The 25337-nt window shown below is 34.1% G+C and overlaps 1 protein-coding gene across 1 annotated transcript in view; it reads right to left on the reverse strand.

Moving 5' to 3' along the window:
* The window catches only part of LOC126966429 (low-density lipoprotein receptor-related protein 2), a 221594-nt gene that overhangs the window by 36561 nt on the left and 159696 nt on the right, over positions 1-25337 (reverse strand). The window contains exon 2 of the mRNA XM_050810470.1: positions 2891-3010. Coding sequence (XP_050666427.1) covers positions 2891-3010 — 120 coding nt within the window. The remainder of the gene's footprint in view (positions 1-2890; positions 3011-25337) is intronic.

Raw genomic sequence — 25337 nt, forward strand, 5'->3', positions numbered from 1 at the left:
AGTACCAAAATAGAAATAGTATGTACCTAAGTGCAAATCAATTGTTAATGTTAAGTTGAGTTATTGTTGGCACATCTTATAAAATAAATAAAATAATAAAAATAAGTTGTATTGAGAACGGTACTCATCGCGAGGAATATCAGGCTGTCTCCTTATCCACCGGCGGAATTATCTTTAACCTACGCTGGTGTAGGCCTATTATCATATTTGTATATACATATAATGTATGTAAGTATATGCTTTTCACACTTAAATAAACAAAATTTGAAGAACAATATTTGAATTCAATCATGGATAATCTTACACGTCGCGCTGACAGAAAAGTCGGATTCGAGACGCTTAGTAAATAAATCATGGAAAAACAAACCGGGTAATAATAATAGTTATTAAATGCAGAACATATTTTCAACACGTGTCTTCCTGAAGTAAAAAATAATGCTATCATTTTTCATACAGCGTAACATTAGTGGACGCATTAAGGAGACTATTCACTGACGATATACTCCGCCCAACACAATAAGCTGTTAGTAGTGTCACAGACATTAATATCTTCACACAACAAAGAGCAAAACATAGAGAATTTGCTAGAGTTTTAGAATAACTATTCTATGAGAGTAGTGAGAAATAACAGAGATTTAAGTCTCTTAAAATGTAAATACATATTATAAAACTCCTATGCATTGATCGTTAAATGTATGTTTGTACAATATACTTATTTGCAATTTCAACTAGAATTTCATTATATAATAAATCAAATTTTATAACCTGAATAGCATACGAATATATCTTAAGTAACCTTTAAAAATTCATATGACTAAGCACGTGAGACACAAAGAGTTCCAGAATATCAAAAAGTATGAATTATGAATTTCAAGAAATGTTTCTGACATTTCACAATGTAGAATTTAGTAGACAAGATAATAACGCGGTTTGTATATAAAGTTATAATATTGTTGTAGAAATTTTAATATCTTACTTATTCTAGTTCTTCTGTTCTGAGCAAGGAATACAAAAAAAAGTTTAAAAGGAAGAAACAGTGGTCATCCCTTATTTAGCCTTAGCATTTAATTTTTAACCGACTTCAAAAAGGAGGAGGATGTAAATTCGATTGGTATTTGGAACGAAGTTCCTTACGACAGGCTTGGAGGGTATAGGGAAATTACTGCGCGACCGAACTGAAAAAAATGTGATAGTAAAACCGTAAGAAAAAATCCGTGGAAAAAAGTGCGTGGAATAAAACCGTTAAATGAGACGTGCGCAGGCGCGACAGTCGCATACACAAGCGAGTAGTGAATAATACCTTTCCCTTTCTCCCTCTTTTTGTCGATTCTACATTAGCCGAAGGAACTTCGTTCCTACCTGGTGTCCCACGACACCACATCATTTTTTTTTATGTTTTTGAATTTCTTTGGGAATTATCTTTTTTTTATGATAATAAGGGACGAGACGAGCAGGACGTTCAACTGGTGGTAATTGATATGCCCTGCCCATTACAATGCAGTGCCGCTCAGGATTCTTGAAAATCCAATAATTCTGAGCGGCACTACAATTGCGCTCCTCACCTTGAGACATAAGATGATAAGTCTCATTTGCCCAGTAATTTCACTAGCTACGGCGCTCTTCAGACGGAAACACAGTAAACATTACTGTTTCACGGCAGAAATAGGCGCCGTTGTGGTACCCATGATGAGAAATAATCCTAAATTATTGATATCGGCGCAAATACTACAACACGAATTGAAAACACGTGCACGTGTAACGAGCCTCATAAATACGGCCGCATTTCAATGTCGTACGGTACGGACCTCTCTGGGACGTCGTAACGCTGCCCGTTGAATAAACGAAAGTACTAAAATACCTACTCGTGTAGTTTTCTTTAGAAGAACAAATGAGTGATCTTCAGCAAGATAGCAATTGTGATGTCAACAGTAATGACGTCACACCTTTTAAAAAACAATACAGAGGTTCTTTCCTCGTCATAGATATTTAAAAAATAATAGGTTAGGTAAAAATTGTCTATTTCGCGTGAAATGCGCTATATATACTCTCCATATTAAATTAAACATTTAATTATGTGCATAGCTCATATAAATTTGTATGATCTATATTGATAAGTCAATATTTGGTAAATACAAAGCACACTTGTATATATATACAATACGTGTCATATTAATGTATTAATTGTAACTTACTTAGTGTGCTTATCAGATTTTCCGGTACTATTATTTACACCACTTTCTTCCATAATTTATAGAATTTTCACTTGACTTTATGAAAGTATAAAAATAAATCAAATTCAATATTATAATAATTAATTATTATTATAAAGCTTCAAAATACAAGAAAGTGAAAGGTGCGCGAGAAATGATGCGCACCAAAAACGTTACTATGCTATTTGATGAGTAGGTTTTACTCTCCATATTTTTCTCATACCGGGCGCCTTATATGAAAATCGATTCTTAAGGAGTAAACCCCAAAAAGGATGACATTTATCAAATAAATTTTCGTACCAGTTAATTGTATACATAAAAGCAATTGGATAGTATAAATCGGTTATCAAAGGCATTAAACACCGTACAGAGCATGTTAATATTTACTTTTTAAAAGAAATAGGAGTTTGTTCTATAAAAATTTTTGAATTCACAGTTATGATTCTAATTAAGAGTATAATAAGATCTTGGTTTATTATCGCTGTTTGACTGACAGACATAGTTGTCATAGTAATAATGTATCAGTTACCCTGCAGTAACGTTTTTTTTAAATAAATAAATTTGTTTATTTCTTTAACCAAAAGTAGTTAAAAACTTTTACTTTACATCGCTTTTTAACCTTGATTTATGACGTTATGCTGGTAATATTTTTCTCGTTTTAAAAAGATAAAGTAACTCACGGCAAGACTGCAGCTCATCTTCTCCCTTCTCGCAATCCTGCTGATAGTTGCATACCCAGAGCGCGGGGATGCACTTCCCCTCCGAGCAGCGGAACATTCCACTCGGACATATCGTGTCGCCTGTAACGTTACAACAACACATTAAAAATGGACGATAAAAACCATACTCTTTCACACAGAAATCAATTACAATGGGAAGACTAGGTACAGCAACTGTAAGGAGGGGGCTCTGAAAACCAGTGCTGTGTTGGTGTCTTCTGCACTGACACAATTATGTACTGAGTCGGCTCCTTGCAGCAAGGAATTACCGCAAAGTGTTGTTTTTTATCTTATATTATTTAGAATCGAATAGTAAACATTGTATTAGCAACAAAAAACACACAACACAAATTACTAATATTAATTAAAATCTTAAAATACTAAATTATATTAGGCAAAAACTTAATTAAAATAACTGTATGCGCGTAATACTCTGCTAAAAGGAGCACACTCAGTATATTTTTGGTCAGTGCAGAAGACACCAACACAACACTGGTTTTCAGCAGCCCCTCGTGATATTTGGAGTAGACAGTTACTATAGTTTTCCCATTGTACTTAACTTGTGTAGGTATCAAAGGGAATGACTGATAATTATATTTTTTTATTTTGTCGTTTTTTTTCCTAAATGTATGGTGTTATAAAATAAAAATATATACTTATAATAATAAATATTAAATCATATTATAATTTAGTATTTAAGATTTTTTGTGTATTAGTGGTGCTTATGTGTCACTAAACAATATTTTAACCTGTGATTTAATATAGAAATCATAAGGTGCTGTCGACATGATTGCTAGCGGGGCGGCTGCGACAGTTTCGGTCGGTAGAATGTTTTAATTATACCTTTAATCGTAAATCGTAAAAAGTCCAAGTTTTGCAAGTTCTTTGTTATGTTATTTAAATAATTATATAATTAAACTCATTAATATATTTAAAAAGAATATTACGTACATATATGTAAAGGAAAAAAGAAATATATTGACAATATAAACTAAAATAGTTTAGTACGCTTTATAAACGACCTTTTTGCTTATTGATAGTTCCTCCCAAAGTTATATATTATGTCAATACATACACATACAATTTAAAATAAAGAATATTGTCCGAGCGAGTCGAGACGCGGTCGGGTGCTGATGAGGTACGACCCTAAAGGTCGGAACCAGGTCATTTCCTAGAATCGTATCACACAGAATGCTTCACATTTTACCAATGTCTCTAAACAAAGGAATAAGAACAGTTCGTTCTCCATTACACGATTAAAAAATAACACAAAAATACGATAAAACAAATAAAAAACTAAAGAAGAGGAACGACATTGAATAGACTTACCCTACAATTGAAATTCAATTGTTTTGTTTCAGTTTATTCGAACATTTTTCTAATAATGTCGTTGTTTTATTCAATAAGATATATTAAAGCCGGTTTTATAAAGTTTTATTATAGGATAGTTAGAGTTAAAGGTGATTTACGTGATGGTTTTTTAAGGAATCGGATGACAAGTGATCACCGCCACATACATTCTTTTGCAACAGCAGAGGAATCACAGAAGCGTTTCCGGCCTATTATAAACTCACAAATGTTGTATCGTTCTGGAATCCAGTGGGAGGCTCCTTTGACACGTGATGCCGGCTAGATTATGGATACGACATTTATTTCTGCCGTGAAGCAGTTATGTATAAACATAACATACTGTGTTTTGGGTTTGAAGTTCGCCGGTGCTAGTGAAATTACTGGGCAAATGAGACTTAACATCTTATGTCTCAAGGTGACGAGCGCAAGAATCTTGACCGGCATTTCATTAAAATGGGCAGGGCATATCAATTACCATCAGCTGAACGTCCTGCTCGTCTCTTCCCTTATTGACATAAAAAAACACATTCAATAAGGCTTATTCCATAGTTTGTTTGTAGGTATGCACTTATATAACACACATATGATATGTTTGTTAGTGGAAACTTTATTGGTGTGTCTACAATAGCTTATGTATTTTAAATACTGTTTGTTTCCGAAAACCAAAAAAATAATTAAACAATCTCCACGATTATTTGAACAGAGAATTTTCTTTGTTTTTTTTCAAATTTCAAATTCAACGAAAATTACACTTATGAATGTCAAAAAAAAAATTGTTTCTTATTGAATTTACCGCTACTTCGTAAAGGGTTGAGCTAATGAGAAAAAGTAGCAAGAAACTCATTGCCACTCTTTTAAGTCAAGATTTACATTTAAATTGTTTTACAAATCATTTCAGTTACAATATATGCAAAGTGACGCAACAAAAATACTCAAATGTCAAAAAATGAAAGGCTTACACGAGTAAGACGAAAAAAGAATTTCTTTAACACTTAACGTATTCTTATATAGTCGTATTTATTATTTATAGCATCTATTTGTCTTGATAATTAAATGGAATAGAATGGAATCCTCCATACATAACACTGCTGAATAAAACATTTCTGTCCGCACTTAACGAGTCGCTATAAACCACACTCGATAAATACTGTGATAATATCAGCTCAGAACTACAATATACGGTAAAATTGCCTGAAAAGAGATTTTTATTTAAATAATTGTAAGGTGAGCAGTTAATGATAAGCACTATTTGTGCTTCGGTTTGTAGGGTGCTGTAGCTAATGAAATTACTGAGTTAATGAAATTTTGGCTGAGATTCTTGGTTATTGAACATGGTGTTGTTAAGGGGCTTTTTTTATTTAATAGGAGGACAAACCAGCGTACGGGTCACCTGGTGTTAAGTGATCACCGCCGCCCACATTCTCTTGCAACACCAGAGGAATCACAAGAGCGTTGCCGGCCTTTAAGGAAGGTGTACGCGCTTTTTTTTGAAGGTACCCATGTCGTATCGTCCCGGAAACACCGCACAAGGAAGCTCATTCCACAGCTTTGTAGTACGAGGAAGAAAGCTCCTTCAAAATCGCACTGTGGAGGACCTCCACACATCCAGATGGTGGGGATGATATCCTAACTTGTGGCGTATCGTGCGAAGGTGGAATTCGGCGGCAGGAATCAGGTTAAAAGGGGCTTCACTACCTTCTCAAGAATGGTATCTTGATATACTCGTGCCGATGTTTTGTTACGTTTTTCACAAAAGTATGGCTCAGTCACTCCTTCACAGCTAATACCCCAAACCATCACTGAAGTCGGATAGTGCCCACGTTGCACTCTGTCGACTAGTTGGAAAGCTTCCTTAGAGCTTTGAGCATAAATAGAGCATACTTAGACTTTGCTCAGACATTACTTACGAAAAACTTATTACTTATCGATCCTCGGTTCAATCAGACAATAATTAAAAAAAAATATGATACAATATTTAAGGAACTTTCCGTCATGTTGCATAGCCGTGGGACGCTCTGAATATACATACAAGAGATTTCCACTTACTGAATCATTACGATATCTATGGAATGATGATGGCCAGAGACAGGACTTTTGGTAGGAATATTCCTTTAGTCAAGCAGAGGATTTTTTTAATATAAGAGGGGGCAAACGGGCAAGAAGCTCACTGGATGGGGAGAGGTGAGACAACCGCCCTTGGACATCCATAGCAACATCAGGTGTCAAGAGATGCGTTGCGGCCTTTAAAGTGGGAGTATGCTCTTTTCTGGAAAGTCCCCAAGTCGTATCGGTTCGGGAAAACTTGATTCCACAAAGTGGCTGTGCGAGGCAAGAAATTTCTTGCAAAACGCGCCGTTGTGGAATGCCAGACGTGAACGTGATGCGGGTAGTACTTTGCACGTAATGTCCGTTGGTGGAATTCGGCCGCTGGAACCAACCCGAACAGCTCCTCTGAGCACTCTTCGTGATAAATGCGGAATTGAATGCAGGGAGAACCCACATCTCTACGCAACGCCAAAGAATCAAGCCGATCGGAGATGACTTGATCATTGATGATTCGAGCCGCTCTTCGTTGTATGCGTTCAAATAGAAGAAGCTGGTACTGGGGAGCTTGTGGAGGAGGTCGTGGATTCGAGTCCCGCATCGTTCATTTGTGTATTAACCCTAGAAGTGATCCTAGGGGTAACTTTAAAAACATAACAAATTATTTCGATTTTAAAGAGCGACATCTCAAGTCAATTTCCTAATATGCAAATATTGGGGTTGAGGTTATCAACTGTAAAGAATATCGTGTGGATGAAGCCACAACCTGAGAGTTGAACAAAGCAAACAAGATTTTATAACGACACGTCAATCGGTTAGCTCAGTTGGCTAGAGCACCGGCACGGAACGCCGGAGGTCGTGGATTCGAGTCCCGCATCGTTCATAAAATTTTGTTTTTCAAATTTTATTTGTGAATTTAATTTCTTTCATCGGTTTAAATTACAAATTCATTAGTTTTTTTTATTATGAACAGAACAACCTCTGTCGGATCGGCTAGTATTTATTTATTTTTTCAGAGAAATAGGCAAAAAGCTCATCTGATGTAAACCTGAATATTTAAAATTCAATAAAATGTGTTCCAATTAACGAAGCTAACGTATCGTATTGTTCATTCATTGGAAAAGTATTGGAGTTTTAAAATACCTGACTTACGTGGAATTATGAATTGTAGAAAGGAAAAAAATTATGTTGATGAGAAGTCTTTCCCGATAATCCTGCGAATACTGCAGAAGTATCGAATGATTACTAAACTATTGCAATCGAATGATATTATGTGACAGTTATTTACACATAAGCAATTGTACTTGTTGTGTGGCGAGCATTGTCGTCTTCAAGAGCAATTACAGTGATCGAGGGGTGGAGAGGTGACACGTAGGGGTGGTGGAGGGAGAAGTAGAGAGGATAGGTAGGGCTGTCAGATTATTCTTTATTTAGACAGATTCATCGGAATACAGATTATTAAATTTTTTTTTTTTTCATTTTAAATTATTATTGAAAGTAAGATATTTTTTTTTTTTATTTTTTTTTTTATTGTATTTAACTATAAGTGATTATTTTGTATTAAGCTGTTGTCAAACAGCTTAATACAAAATAATCACTTATAGTTAAATACAAAAACATACTCAATTATAGTCTACCACAGTTTACCTAATGGAAGGAACAGCAGTGTTAACAATAATAAAGAAAAAAATGAACAATGAATAACACACGATCAGAGAAATTAAAAAAAAAGTATTTAAAAGTGCCTGCGTTGGTTGCATAATGGATTATATGTATAAGTCTGAAAAATGAATATAAATAAGAGAAAAACATGATAGATACACAGATTTACAGATTTAACAGAACATACATTTAATAGTTTTACCTATTAATAAATAAATAAAGATATTTTACAAATGAGATTTATCTACAATACTTTTTATGGTGTGGGTTTAAAGGTCAACCTACAACCGTAGAATGGATCTATATCTTTGAAGGATTTATTATATACATTTGTGCAACGAGTGAGAACACTGTTCTGGACATAATTAGTACGACGAGTAAGAACTTGAAAAGTAGAAATGTCACGGATAGTGGAAAACTATATTATTGTATCCAACGCATACCGTCTGTTGACGATAAGCAAGATAACATTGTGACATTGAACGAAAAAAGTATGCAGAAATTCCATAAATTTCTTCCAGGAAATACGTGTTTTTGAGTAAATTAAAATTTGTGAATTTGTAAAGATTAGTAGATATTTTCTTTGCTAAACGCGAGTGCAAATTTAAATGAAAGCACTTTTTAAAGGATTAAAACGCGTGTAATTGTAACTATGTTTTTAATTTAGATTTTGTGTAAAAGTTACATTATTATTATTATTTTAGTTAACTCGACGTTTCAAGACCATTCCAGATCTCGTTTTCAGGGATCCTGATTTATTTAATTGTATTGATTTCTCAAGATTTTTTTATCATAGATCTTCACTACATGCGCGAGGTTTCTATCACAATGTTTTAATTATTTTTATAATATATGAGTACATTATGAACAGCCAAATTTCAGGTAAAATTAAAATGTGCTAAAATGCAAATATTTGGAGGTGATAGCCCAAACAAATTCAGTAATTTGTTTCTTGAAATTTGTATTTTCTGCTCATAAACACATACATACACACTTACATACATTACACAAAACATCACCACACTCGCCGGCGAGTGTGTTCTCCTCATCTTTTCATCTTTCATCTTCATTTTCATTCTCTCTCCTTCCCACAAGCACACAGCCGGACTGAGGTTCGAGTCTCCTTAAGAGACGCCCCGCGACTGTTGTTGCGTAGTCTTTGCGGCCTCCACGGCCCACGTCCTATGTCGCTGTAAAAGCCTTCAGGGTCAACAGCATAGATGCGGTTTTTTAAACGTATTTTCCTCCTCTCAACTAAAAAGAATGCGTTTGTATGATAAAAAAACTACACTTAAATAAACCGACTTCAAAAACGAAAAAGTATAAAATAACAAAATAAAAATTTAATTTAATACACCTTTTATGCAATACCTATAATATTAATAAAATACTATTATTCGTACGTGCTACCTATTGACAGATATTAAATCGGTGCCAAGCCCTAAACAAGATAAAACTTAATACAGCTTACTTACTGTAATTATCAACGACGTCTGCCCACTTGGGTTGTTTTGTTCTAGATGAAGCTATCTTGAACTTACGCGAGGCGAGTGTATCTCTATTACATTTGGCTCGGCACCGGCGTCAATAAATCGGTTCACGAATCTCAGTGTAATCGGTGTACATACATTTAAGAAAATACCAATCGAATTGAGAACCTCCACCTTTTTGAAGTCGGTTAAAACTATGGTTGGCCGATGTTACTTGACAGCCCTGTAAACTTGTGAAGAGTATACAGAACCAGTGCAGCACTCTTCACACCATCTTTATCTTTTATGAGACAACATTATCAGGTGTTTATTATTACGATTGTGTCTTTCCGACTACATAGATGATACTTTATGTGTAATAGTTATGTAGATGTGTAATTGTTTGCAATGGGTACGTGCATGCATATGTTATGCGTCGAGTATTTAAACTGAGATAAACAGATTTATTTACTTGCATAATGTAAATTAAATATAATAAAAAAGCGGCCAAGTGCGAGTCGGTTTCGTCCATGAATTCGTTCAGGCATTATTTATAAATAAATTTAAATGTTTTATAAAAAAATGGCTCTGTCGTAATTACGGTAATTACTACCTATTACTCCACAGCTGAATATCTAAGTGATCGGACAGCCTGGGACTAGATTATGATTATTTTATAGCGACAGAAATGACTGTACAATATTGTATATTTTTATAGAAAAGAGCGCAAGAAAAGAATGCTGGGAGAGTTTCTTGCGCCGCCACTTCGCTCTCTGAGCGCCATTTGTTTCCGAAGCGGTAGTAGTATCTAGTATATATTGGAAATGACATCAAAAAAAAAATCTAAAGGAATCAATTATGAGAAAATAAATGCCTTTTATGCCTTTTATTATGACAAAGCTTCATAGTCCTAATCGAGCAATGAAACAGCGGCGCCAGTACTGAGCTGAACGCAATAATTGTGTTATTTCGCAAAAAGCCAGTGTAGCGCTATACCAAGACATTTGCATATTAAAGTTCCCGAGGGACTGGAGTGTCGCTAAAGAGATTGTCCTCTCTATTGCTATTTACGAATATATTCTAGTTTTAAAGCAATTTTCTCAAAACTAGTATTCTGCAGGTTATTTATAATTGTATGTTATATTTTCTTGTTTACGTACACTTAGGGTAAAATACTACTTATCTTATCTAAGTGTACTTATGGTCAAGTTATGAAAGAAGTATTAATACTTATTTGCATTATCTTAATATATATATAAATTACGTGACATGTTGTTTGTCCTCGATGGACTCCTAAACTAATGAATGGATTTTAATGGGGATTACTTCATGGAGTGTAGTTTGGTTCAACTTGAGAGAGGATAGTTTTTATTTCGATTTGGGACCCATACTTATTTTTATTATCAATATTTGTTTTGTATGGACATATTCTCTATGAGAGAATTTAGTGACGCACGGTTTGACAATTCCGCTGTGAAACAATTTCATTATAACAACAGGCAGTATTTTTTACCATTGACGTACATTAAAAGTTCATCAAAATATAACCGAGCTGAGTTTTATATAATATACGCGCGCATAATATACAAATAACAAAAAAACGGTCATTCAAATTAACACCTTAATTCGTGGCAGTAATGTTCAAAGTCGCTCATTAGAAGTAGTAATACGGAGTCAAGCGCGAGACGGACGCGAACACGAGGCAAGAACATTTTGTTTTAGCAATTGTAATGTAATTATTTAGCAAAATGATTCAAAAACGTCAAATTAATAAAGAAATTTACCTGAAATATAACACTCCATCCTTTTTAAGTGTGGATATGCTGTTATTTGGACAGTTCTTCACTGAACACTCTTTCATTGCGTGGCGTTGTATTCTAAGCGCGGTCGAACACAACTGAACAAAAACTCTGCCTAATAAGCATGTAGACAGAATATTGCTTCAGGCAATTTATCAGCGTGACTGTGAGTTTAGTTGTTTATTGTACGTCAATGAAGAAAACTCATTTATTCTGAAAATGTATCAAAAGATGCGTTTACGAGAACGTGAAAATGATACATAACATTTTACTAAATACACTCACGGGACATATTTATACAAAATAATTATCACAATTTCACTCAAATATATTGCGAGCTGTTTCATAATCCTTTTTTCGATAATGATTCGTTTTAAATGTTATTTAAAACAGCAATAATGTGTGTTTGTCTTTTAATCATAACAGAGTTTTAAACGATGTTGTATTTTGATGTTATGATTATTAGTTATTTCAAGCGTTTAAGTTTTAACATTTATTTTTTAATTGTTAGTTAATTTTTGAACTGTTAATTCGTTTGTTTATATTTTTTTCGTTAGTGGAGTCGAACAACGCCATGCAACCTTAGTTTCGTAACAAAACGAGAATAGTATCGAATAGCTTATGTCAAAAAGTTAAATTTCTTGTTACACAAAGTGAGGGTTCAGTTTTGATTGTGATGATTACTTCATTAAAATTTAGGGAAATCGTTTCGATTTAGGGAACCCGCATGATGCGTATTCTCGTAACATGATCGAACGTCAATTGTTGGGAGATGCGTATTCTGATAAATTTTGATGTTTGGTTGAATTGAAAACTAAATAGATTATATAATAGAACGTATATAACACTTTTAACAGTAGCAGATATATTCTATTTGGTAGAACAATATTGGTAACTTCGAGCTCCGATCCAGTTATGGTTCAGTTAATGTTCTAGGAAAATCATAGGAGAATAGTAATCTAGAGCAAAACCTGGATAAGATCCGAACTAAAAGTCAACGATTTTGAAATTACGAGAATATCACCCTTGTTATTACAAAGCAGTTGAGCTCAGGGGCATAGCGCCACTTTGAGACATAAGATGCTATGTTTAATTAGTCCAGTAATTTCACTAGCTGTGAAATTTCTAATAAAAATAACTTTCTTTCTTTCACCTAACCGGCATTCTGTGCATAATATGAAGTCTCCAACTGGTATTATGTGTGGGTCAAATCATGCTACAGAATTTTGAATCTTATTTTATACCAATAAGCTGCCTTATTTGTTCAATTTCGACGACAATGCATATGATTTGTAAATTTTCGAGTATCCCGAAATATCAAAACGCCATCAAGTCTACAGTCTACATTTTCAAATGATTTTCTTAAGGCCGAAAACGCTCCGGTGATTTTTCTGGTGTTGTGAGAATGTGGGCGGCGGTGATCACTAAATATTAGGAATGATTGTCTATCCTCCTCAACCATAAAAATACCAAATAGTTGGTACCTAGTTACTGGCATGTCTGTTTATTCTTAAATCATTTGTAAAAATTAACTTAAGATTTAATCTTCTAAAGTGCTTTAGTTCAGGATTGTGTTATATTTTGAACTAACATACAAAATGTTCTAAGAATAGGTGTCTAACTACAAAATAAACATCACTGAAAACAAAATCACACAAAAGTAATAAGAGTGAATGTATTAATTGAAGATAAAATATATTTTAAAATACACATTTTAAACAAGTTAAAACACAAACTAAATACGTTGACTACAACCAGCTAGTAACATAATACTACTACTTATCAGAAGAAAAACACTAAGTATCACGTTTGTATGCAATTACGTAAATTCTCAAAAAAATATATACACATACCACGTAATATACCGAAAAACAATATAGTTAATATAAATTGATCAAAATCATTGGTGAAAAGTATAACATAATGAAATAATACTTTTCCGTTAAGTCTCTTATCGACGATCAAGTCGAGCTGGCACTAATATACTTACTGCCTCTTTTTGACAATGCTGTTTCACCTGATTCCTGCCGCCGAATTCCACCTTCGTATGACACGCCACAAATTAGGATATTATCCCCACCATCTGAAAGTGTGGCGGCCCTCCACAATGCGGTTTTTAATAAGCTTTCCCCCACGTACTACAAAGCTGTGGAATTAGCTTCCTTGTGCGGTGTTTCCGGGACGATACGACATGGGTACTTTCAAAAAAAGCGCGGACACCTTCCTTAAAGGCCGGCAACGCTCCTGTGATTCCTCTGGTGTTGCAAGATAATGTGGGCGGCGGTGATCACTTCCCACCAGGTGACAAATACGCGCGTTCGTCCTCCTTTTCCATAAAAAAATGCTCGCAGCACTGAATAATGTTGAGTTTCAAATTGAAAGATTGAGCTGATAAGAGACTTAACATATATTTTTGAGAATCGACGTAATTTTCTACCCCACAAGCGTCGTCTACGACGTACCTTTATACCGTAACTTTTTTAAACTAGCTTTCATTTTGGAGACGCGAGCCTTCACACGTCCAGCACGCCCTGTAATATTTTATAATACAGTGGCTTATCAATGATACGATAAATCTTTTACTTTAATGTATTAATAGCGGTTTGAGAGTCTGTAGGTTCCTTAATAAGCTTGGGCGTCCTCTTCTTAGATTCTAATTATTTTTTTTTTTAATTTCGTAAATTTGTAGATTAGATCATTTTTTAAAATATACCATAATATATTAAGTGTATTATTAGACTAACAAAGGATTGTATATCCTTGAACAAAATGGGCTATGGGGAATATTATTAATCTCTTCAGCGTGGCGGTAACGTTCGGTACTTTTTCACAATACCAATGTGCCCTACGTGCCTAAAGAAGATTACACCAATTTGTTTTTTTAAGGGTAATATTGTACTATACTAATACACTTATGAGAAGTCCGAGTGCTCTTCCAACTGAACCAACCGTTCAAGTGAAATATGGTTCGGAAGTCTTCGTATGTCACGTTTTATCATCACGTGTTCTTATAGTACACATCATGTACCTGAAACAAAAAAAAAATTCATTAACAATGATATAATTTTAAAATAAATCAAATTATTTTTATAATACATAATATTATAATTACATACATATTATTTGAAGCCAATTGTAAATAAGTTGCACAAGTTTGTTATGCATGTTATGTTTTTTTATGCTGTTCAGCTGATGGTAATTGATACGCCCTGTCCATTACAATGAAGTACCACTCACGATTCTTGAAAACCCAAAAATTCTGAGCGGCACTACAATTGTGCTCGTCACCTTGAGACACAAGGTGTCAAGTCTCATTTGCCCAATAATTTCACTGGCTACGGCGCCCTTCAGACCGAAACACAGTAATGCTTATACATTTTTTAGTTTAGACAATTTAAGTTGCTAAGCGCCTGTAAACCTTAATAAATATTAGGATATTTAACTTTGATCTTAAATTTCGTACTAAACGTTCGAAGGAAGGCAAAAATAATGTGCTGTTCTTTCAACACTATTCAATTTGAATTTCGCTTGAAGACAAAACTATTTCCTGCGAGTGAATATTCTTTGTAGAAAGTCACAAATACAATTGTAATGTCAGAATACGTAAAGGTAACGTGGCATCAAATTGGAGTGCTGAGATATGATATTACTTTATATTTCCAGGAAATTTGAACCGAGCTACCAGTTTCTCAGTAAGGTCTAAAACAAATGCAGCGATCGTACATAAAGAAAAAATTTTCTTTCGGATTTAGATATTATATTTTAATAATCCACATAAAATCGTTATCAAATTTTGAATTTTTATTTATTACTAGCTGACCCAGCAAACGTTGTATTGCCGATATTAAAATCGCGATACAAAAGTAACTGTTGATCGTAGATGGGTGAAAATATGAAGTTGTATGTATTTTTTAATGCTGACTCACAATCAAACAAATTTAAAATCGTGTGGACTACCCTTAACATTTAGGGGGATGAAAAATAGATGTTGTCCGATTTTCAGACCTACCCAATATGCACTCAAAATTTCATGAGAATCGGTCAAGCCGTTTCGGAGGAGTTCAAAGTTTAACACCATGACACGAGAATTTTATATATTAGATAATATAAATTAATTTTAAATGTGTGCAAGTAATGTGTAAACATTATTGTGTTTCGGTCTGAAGGGCGCTGTAGGTAGTGAAATTACTGGGCAAATGAGAGTTGACATCTTATGTCTCAAGGTGACGAGCGCAATTGTAGTGCCGCTCAGAATTTTTGGGTTTTTCAAGAATCCGAAACGGCACTGCATTGTAATGGGTAAGGCGTATCAGTTACCATCAACTGAACGTCCTGCTCGTCTCGTTCCTTATTTTCATTAAAAATAATAATAATATCGTAACAATGTCAATACATTCAATGTTTTTTTAAAGAACACTTGTTGTGTGGTCGACGGAAACTACTGAATCGAAAAAAGTAAGTAAGTTATAATATTTATATAACAGAGGGCAAACGGACAAGAGGGTCGCATGTGCTGGGAAGTGGTGAGGTAAAAGACTTTCAACAGTGGGAGGCTCCTTTGCACAGGATGCCGGCTAGATTATGTATACCACAACGGCGCCCATTTCTGCCGTGAAGCAGTAATGTGTAAGCATTACTGCATTTCGGTATGAAGGGCGCCGTAGCTGGTGAAATTACAGGACAAATGAGACTTAAAACCTCATATGTCTGAAGGTGACGAGCGCAGTTGTAATGCTGCTCAGAATTTTTGGGGTTTCTCAAGAATCTTGAACGGCACTGCATTGTAATGAGCAGGGCGCATCAATTACCATCAGCTGACCGTCCTGCTAGTCTCGTCCCTTATTTTCATGAAAAAAAGACTATGGAATTCCGCAACACCAGGGGTCCAGTGATGCGTTACCAGCCCATAAGATGGGAGTACCTATGCTCCTTTCTTGCAGGTCCCTCAGTCGCTTATATGTCCGAGCATGTGTAACGAAAATTTTTATTAAAGTTTTAGCATAATTATCGATGAAATAAAAAATGTGCATATTCCGATTAAAAGAATATGGTTGGCGGAAAGATGTAAGTAGCTTTTGTCTGTCTTTCTCCTGGATTTTTGAGCGATTTAGCTTCGTGAGGTCCTTCATCAGGGTGAGTGTAGTGGGTTCGTGATAACGTCACGTCTCATTACGTCATCTCTCCGAATGGTCCGAAACCAGAGCCAACACTGGGGAGCCGATTTAAATAAATAAATTTAAGATAGTATGAAACAAAGTAAGTGATAAAGAATAAAATTAAAAAATATCAATATTCAAACTAATTATTTTTTGTGAAAAACCAATAAAATTAAGTTTGTAATACTAAAAGCCTGCTTTGGTGTAAACTTTGCTGAATTAAAAGGCTCAAATAATAAACAAATAGGCTTTTACGAAGTGTTCTCAAGTTTTCTTTAACGATTAAAACGAACGGTTTGGAAAACTTGTGAGTTTAAGAGCTTTTAACACAGCGCTCTTTGTAATTTTCTAATAATGGAACCACAAATATTTTATAAATGATTTATTCCATTATTCCCGACTATCAACTGATGACTTTGAACGTATATTTTATACAGCGTACAACCAAACTATGGAATGAGTTTGCTACAGACATACGACATGGGTACCCTTAAAAAAGCGCATTATTGATATTGTTGGAAAGATGATAACATCAAGTGAGGTAAAACGTACGCTCGTTGTTTTCATATTCAAAAAAAATAAAATTATATCCCATTAGACTTTTTAATAGCAGCAGAGTTTCCCGAAAAATGTATATAGATTAAGGCCTTAAAACAAAAAAAAAATGAAAATAGAAACAACATTACCACCGCTTCGGAAAACAGTTGAGCTATAATGAGATGAAGTGACTAGAAACTTAATGCCACTCTTTTTAATCTATATTTATAGTTTCAGCATTTTATGTACTAAAATTTCTCGAACGTTTTGACTTACCGTCTTGTGTAAGTTTAAAAAAAATTTTTAACAAAAATACAACCGACTTCAAAAACTCTATTCCAAAACAATAGATATAATATGCACTAAAAAGTATAAAATATTTTTTATACAATCTAATCACCACCACCACCACATGGGGAGCACCAGTTTTCAAATAAAAAAAGAATTATCAAAATCAGTTCACCCAGTCGAAAGTTTCGAGGTAACAAACATAAAAAAAATACCGACGAATTGAGAACCTCCTCCTTTTTTTGAAGTCGGTTAAAAAGAAGTAATTCGTGAAAAAAAATTGTCACGGGCAACGAAAGCGTGCATCAGCTGGGATCTAAATATAATGGTTACGTAACTTCTGTTATACGTTACCTTCGTACAGTTCACGTCCCGCACATAAGTCGTACAGCGTCGTCATAATCACGATTACAATATCCATTACGTTCCGTGACGACGACGAAACGACGTCTCAACGAGATGCTGTACGACTTTTATTACTTTGACTGTTGCTTTTTAGATGGAGCTCGTGCAATGATTTTCAAGAAACATTAAGATACTTTTGCTATGATCGAACCATTCACGGTAATGTTATAACTTATATCAACAAGCTATTGCCCGCGTTTAATTAGAAAAGCGATCAGTCGTGAACTCTAAAAAATAATGATTGTTGTCTTGTACCCATAGTACAGGCTATGCCTAGTTTGAGGCAAGATAATTTGTGTAAAAGAATGTAAATTTTATTATTATTATTATTTGGTATGGTGAAACCATCGGACGCTATCGTACCTATTTCGTATTATCCATCGCACCAAATCATTATTATTACGAGATTTTGTGCGATAGACTAAACGACATACCATCGTATATGGTTCCAGACCACCCGATGGATCGGTCGGACCAAATCCCACCATACGTTTAGGCTATTTATGTGAAGGCGTTATGCATTGCTTACTTTTAGAGTAGTCGCGTTGGATCTACTAGTCCCATCAATATATTATTTACTAGCCGATACCCGCGATTTCGCCCACTTACACACATAACTGACCTCATAGTGCTTATAAAAATCATTGTTTCTTAAAACTTTGTACTAAATGAAGATATCGCAATAATTTTTTTTTTCCGATAAGAGCCAAGCTTCTAAACAATATAACTAAGAATACTTAATTGAAATCTATATCTAAACCTCTATCATTTTATTTATATAGATGAGATTTACTACCTTCCTGGCATATACTGTCCATGTCAAATAGGCTTAAATATTGATTTTTGTGAAGTAAATCTGAAGAATCGCTGCTTTAAACTGCATCAGACTCAGTTTGCTGCAGCATTATGTAGTTAAAAAGAAAATATGATAAACTGACATAGATACGACGTGACTAGTTTACTCTAAGTTATTTACATAGTATTATGTCGTATTGTAATGCAACTTATTCGATATTTATACCATATTTGTGCTGCAGAAACAGGCCATTCGCCCTTTTTATTGGATACAAGATAATGGTTAAGCGAAAATAAAATAAATTAACATATTAACTGTTGCCATTATTGCGAAAAAAAAATCATAGGTGACGACAGACGAGTCTCTGTCTATATCTTATAGCCGTTGATCTGATGATACATTATCATAGCGTAATAAAATATCAGAGCTGTCGCAATAAATCTATGTCAGGTGTCAACAATTTGTAGGAATTTGTTTTACTATCTACTCTTTTGGAGGCTCATGCACGGCGCAAATGAAAACTGGTACATGAATAAACTAAAATAAAGCAATATTTTTTAATTGAAACATGATGATTAAAATATTATATTATAATTTGGATGCAATAAGTGTCAGTAAAGTATTAAGGGACTTATTCCAAAGGAACTTAACATTAGGTAATAACATTACATTCATTGCCACTTGAATTGTATTCTAAATCTATGTTTTGTCAAGCCCTTTCGAATGGCGCAAACCGCGATGTAATCGATCGAGCCGTTCAAAAGTTATAAGAATTTTTTAGTTTTTGTTTTTTTACACACACATACATAACGACGAATAGTCAGGGAAGCTTCCTTGGACCTTTAAACGTCGAGATCTGATTAAAAATTGGAATTTCAAAAACGGGGTAAAACCAATAACTTCCCGAATTTTCGAAAATTTTCAATTTTCTTAGCAGGAAGTTAAAAAATACGTAATACAATCTATGCAAAGTGATGCCACAAAAATAGCCAAACGTTGCGAAGAACTTGACAAAGTTAAAATTAAAAAAAAGACTTTGTTGTGAATGTAGCAGAAGTTTTAAAACGCAAGCGAACATCACTTCATTGTGTCTTCGTTATATTATTTGTGATAAACAGAGAGTCTAGACACGACAAGGTTCCTAATAAAAATGCAAATACAACTGACAAACAGAGAGATATGACAGTTCAGGCTATTCTATCTACAAAATGATAGTGTAGGACCATAGACTTAGAATTCACTAGAGTATAGACGACCTGTCAGATGTGCCAATGTATGCGTTAGCTAGTTGTTTAATATTCAAAATACTAAAGAAGCAATACAGTTTTATATATAATAATTATATACAAACCTAAAACATAACTTATGTGGCAGCTCTACAGGGTTCGAAAAACACCAGTATAGATTCTCAAATTGATTCCAGCTGTCAAAAAACACTACTAACAATGTACCAATAACTCGTTACAGTTTATAAATAATACACTCGCAGTTGTATATCTCTTATTTAATTATTTGTTTGTTATTAGAAGAAAACGTAATAAACACATCACAAGAAGTGCTAAATATAGGAACAGATACAAAATATAAATATAGACATGTTTCACAGATACAATAATAACAAAAAGAAAAATCAAAGGTATACATAGTCACAAACGTAAACATTCATTCATCTCTCTTTAACTCTATCAACTGTCTCTTGTTATAATCGTACTGAATATTTTCCAGGAACACTCAGTCACTGAATGAATAAGTGATAAATTGTACAATTATTAACAGTGTAGTAAATAATAATCAGTAAACAAGAAATGATAAGCAAGTAAACGAGCTGTGTACGTAATAGAAAGTTATGTCATAGTCGACCTTAAAATGTCAGACATAAGGTCGAAATTAGTACTTTTCAAATTATTGACTCCCGCGAAATTTCAGCGTGAACTTCGTCATATTGACGTACGTATAGTAAGATAAAACTTACATGTCTATAGTAAGCCTATAGTAACGTATACATTATGTTATTATACAATAATAACGTGAATAACCTTAAGATTTCTCATGCTCCACACTTAATTAGCTGTCGAGATTTCATAGAAACTTCTTATTACCACTTCCAGCACACATGATATCGCCTTCATTCCAAGTTAATTACCAAAGCTCATCTGGCAAGCGCCTGATAAAATAAAGCGAGAAAACTCACACTGGCTCGTAACATCTTCATGTAAGCACTTAGTGCTCACTCTCCGGGGACTGCACCACTTCAAGTTAATGCTAGAGTATGCTGTAAGAACATTCTTTATCACAAACACAATTAAGCGGACATACAACATACTTGTTTCGGACGTATAAATTGCATTTTTTTTCTTTTCTATGTACATTGATCCATCTACTGTATTTATGTCTAACTCTTTCGTGGTCTTTATATTTTTCAATTGCTTATTAACTTCTTTTACTCGTTTTGGTAGGAAAGTTCAAGTAGTATTGTTGCATCAGGTTGCATAGGTAATTAAAAATGTTTTGTTAAATGTTGTAGCTTTAAAGAGTGGCAATCAGTCTCTTGTCGCTGTTCCTTATTTAACATCAACTTTCCAGTGCAGCATTAGTAAATGGAAAAAGTAGTTATAACTTTGTGTAAAATTGTAATTTATTGAACTAATTGATTTTTTATTTGATTTGTTTCATTTATTTGTCAAGGTTTTGGTGAATTGACAGCGTGTTAAGGCAGGCCTGTCGCAATTCTTTGGTAAAGGTACGAGTCTTAAATTTTTAGATTTATTAAGAAGCTTGGTTAACAACACCTACAAGAGACAACTGAAGTAAGTATTTAATATAAATTTCACCTTAATACTTCCACGCGTTCTTGTGAAAAAAGTTTTTATCGACGCGCGAACAACAAAATGATCCGTTAAAGGTTTATCTTGTACAAAGAGATGCGAAACTCAAAAATGCGTATTCTTACATATAGACTAGTAACTGAAATAACGAGGGATGGATATTAAATTAAATTCAACAAAAAATCTTAATAAACAGAAAAAATCACGGTAATCAGCTAGTACACAAAAAAAAATTATGAACGATGCGAGACTCGAACCCACGACCTCTCGCGTTCCGTGCGGGTGCTCTTCCAACTGAGCTAACCGTTCGAGTGACGTATCGTCATAACATCTTATATGCTTTGTTCAACTCTCATGTTGTGGCTTCATCTACAGGATCTACTTTAATGATAAACTGCTCGACCCCAGTATTTGCATATTAGGAAATTGACTTGAGATGTCGCTCTTGCAAATCTAAACTAATAAAATTTGAAAACTATATTTTAAATGTGTATTTATCCAAGAAGTGAGGGTAATAACTTTAAAAACGTAACAAATTGGTTAAATCAGGTTGTAGTTAGCTAGCTATGGCAAGGTCATCCAAAGTGGAAGAATACCCAAATAAATAACGAATAATTCACGAGCGATAATTTATTTGAAAGAGTTTAAAAGGTAGGTTCGGGTACTCGGGTCCGGTATTATTTGATTATATTGTACGTGTCTCCTGCCTTACCCACAATGGATGTTGAATTTGATAGCAGTAATCCGGAGAATAATCTCTGTAAGCCAATAAAATAATGAATTCACTCTGTCACAATGGAAACTTAACCAATTACTGACGTGACATTTTTGTGTGGATCTCGTTAGTGTATTATTTATGTTAGCCTCCAGGCAACCTCCAAGCTGTGTGTATGTTTTATTATGTGAAACTATTCCCAGAATTATTTTAACTCGAGCAGGGGCCCAAGTTGATTTCGGCGTTAACTAAATTTAGTTAAGAACCGCTTGGAATAAAACAAATACAAAATGTCAACGAAGATAACGTAAATGTAACTATGATTGAATGATTATTGAATATATGATATGATTACTGAAGTACAACGTGTATAAATTGTTTCATTTAAAAATATTCCATGACTTTATTAATAAATCAATAAGTTTAAAAAAAAACCTTCTTTCACAGTGCTCCTGCTCGACAATCTCCAACTGCAATATCCTGAAAAGTCTTAGTAAAGCAATTTTAAATTATTTCCTTTAAGAACGCAGAAGTAATATATTGTAGAGGTTCCCTAGTTTTTAAAATGATTTGAATTTGGAACGGCGAAATTCATCTGAAAACTCTTATCATATTACGGACATTCATACACTTCTATTTGATTTTATTCGAAGGTGAATAGTGAAAGAGAGGTAAAATTGAAAAAAGGAATATTTGCATTATCTTTTGTTTTTAGAAATGGAAGTCTTTTGTTTTCCTTTAAATATTAGTCCCACGTGTGTATGTATCAAGGGACGTAAATACTACGTAATAAGAGGCGGCACTGCCTACGTAAAAATTTAGTTTAGTATGAAATGTGCAGTGAGGTTTGACATAAGTATGATATAGTAATTATAATTGTGCGACGACGCGTGGCATCGTAGTGGATATTGGCTATCTCCGGTTTTTTACAAGATTATAGCCGTCATCTGTCAATCTATCAATGACTGCAAGTTTCATACAATCCAATAAATCGCTTTTTTCTTAGAGAGCTTCGCTAGGCTGGTACGTATGTGCTAGAAAAATATTAGGACACGTTAATCTAAATTCAAAGTTTATTTTGGGAGCAAATGCTACAAGATATTGTTCAGTTACACGAAAGTACATCCACCAAAGATGACCATTGCAAGTTTCCACAAACGATGGCAGTGAATGAAATAACGGCTGGAAGAGATGATAAATTGTTTCAGCGTCGTAGGCTGGCTCCTTATATGTAGAACAAATAAGCCGACTGCATAATAAGAATTCATGAAAAAGATAATGCCTCGGCTCACAGGTCCGCCCATGCAATAAGTGTAACTTGAGATGCGCCATATTCAGACCTTTATCCCAAGTCATTTCTATTTGTGTCAAGTTTGAAGGATTATTTGAATGGATAGAGATTCGAAGATAAAGGCCGTAGTCTCTGCAGTACATTAATTTTTAGGTGTGCAGGATGAAGAGTACCTAAAGAAAATAGTTTTAAGTTAAGAAAAAGATTTTCCAAATATATTAGGTATACTAATAGTCGACTAAACAATTTGTTATTTTTTTAAAGTGATAACCCTCATTTCTTGGATTAATTACACAAATAAAATCGGAACTCCGCGACCTCTCGCGTTCCATGCGAGTGCTCTTCCACTGAGTCAACCGTTCGAGTGACCTATCGTTGATAAATCTTGTATATTTCCTGTTCACCTCTCAGGTTGTGGCTTCAACTTATCGGAAAATAAATGAGATATAATCAAAGTTACCGGCAACGTACACGTTTTCACTATTTTTTGAAGACTCTACATAATACATGCGTTCTATATCGGAGTAATTTGTAACACATTGCTTGAACCTGGAGATCACTAGAAAATCAACAAACAGATCAGTCTCTCCAAACTGTGCAAGAAAAAATCAAAATACCAGATAGTATGAAACATTTAATTACGAACAGATGGCGCCACTGAATAAAGAACTAAGGAAAATTGAAAAATACTTAGAGCACTATACCAGCAAATTCAATGATATCACAAAGGGCCATTGTAGCTGGTAAAAGCATCTTAAATATTCAGATTCTCCGCGAGGATAATTAGCTGAGCTGGAATAATATATCATGACTGCACTAGGAACGGTATAAAATACCGCTGGGCTGTTGTGGGAGTGCATACGTTTAATTTTAACGCGACGTGATGAAGTGCACTTTTACTACTTTTAGCTACACGGATTCGCAAAAATTATAGCAATTATAGTTTGTGGAAAAAGTATTTTATATATTATTCTAGTGTGTAATTATGTATATTATATAAATTTGTTATAAAATCTCTTTGTCTGTACAATTTGTTTGATGTTATAAACATTAATTAACAGGTTACATTAATTCAAAAAAAGAAACAAATAAGTACAATGTTGTTTTCAGCTATTTTTCGTTTGATTTTCTTTCTTTGTCAGAAATTGTGAATGTAAAGAGGAAATTAGATACATTTTAAACTTTACTGCAAAGTAGGAATAAATGCACCGCAAGCCGCAAAAGAATTTACTTATGACGTTTATGGACCTAATGCAGTGTCATTAAGAGTAGTAAAAAGATGGTTGAAGCGTTTTCAATCAAGGAATTCTGATGTCAAGGATGCACGCTCTGTTCGCCCTGTTACGGACAAGATGAACGCCATTTTTGAGAAAGTTGGACAAAATCGGTATATCAGGAGTGACGACGTAGCTGAAGAACTGCCAAGTGACTGGCAGGTTTGACCCATTTGAAGAAGGTACACAAAATCTCTATTTTTATACAACCAATAAATTCGGCGCATTTTGAATTACGTATTAAATACATAAATATTACTATAACATTCTACTGTCATATTTCATCTAACTTTTGATGACAAAACGTATGCAATGAATGGGTGATTTAATTATACATACTATTTGCCTTTCTGTATTTCTTCTCAAAATAAACTATGTGCTATCGCGAACAATTTGTCTAAAAGACATTGAATAGTTTTGTTTTTGTCTATCCATAGATATAGAGGATGTAATCATAATAACTGAAATATATTTGGAATTGTTTTGATAAGGATAACATAATAATAATATATTAAAAAAGGAATCATTTTAATGCTATTGGCCATAGGTAGTGAAATTACTGGGCAAATGAGACTTAACATCTTATGTCTCAAGGTGACGAGCGTAATATTGTAGTGCCACTCAAGTTTTTTGGTTTTTCAATAAATCTGATCGGCACTGTATTGGTCAGGGCGTTTATCAATTTCCAACAGTTAAACGTCCTAGTTTGGTCCCTTATTAGCATAAAAAATCTAACAAAGGCTTTTTAGAAGATCGTGATCAATTTTAACAAGTTTTGTAGACCTAAGCAGTTTACTT

Source organism: Leptidea sinapis, chromosome 1 (assembly GCF_905404315.1).
Source record: "Leptidea sinapis chromosome 1, ilLepSina1.1, whole genome shotgun sequence".
In the NCBI taxonomy this organism is placed as follows: domain Eukaryota; kingdom Metazoa; phylum Arthropoda; class Insecta; order Lepidoptera; family Pieridae; genus Leptidea; species Leptidea sinapis.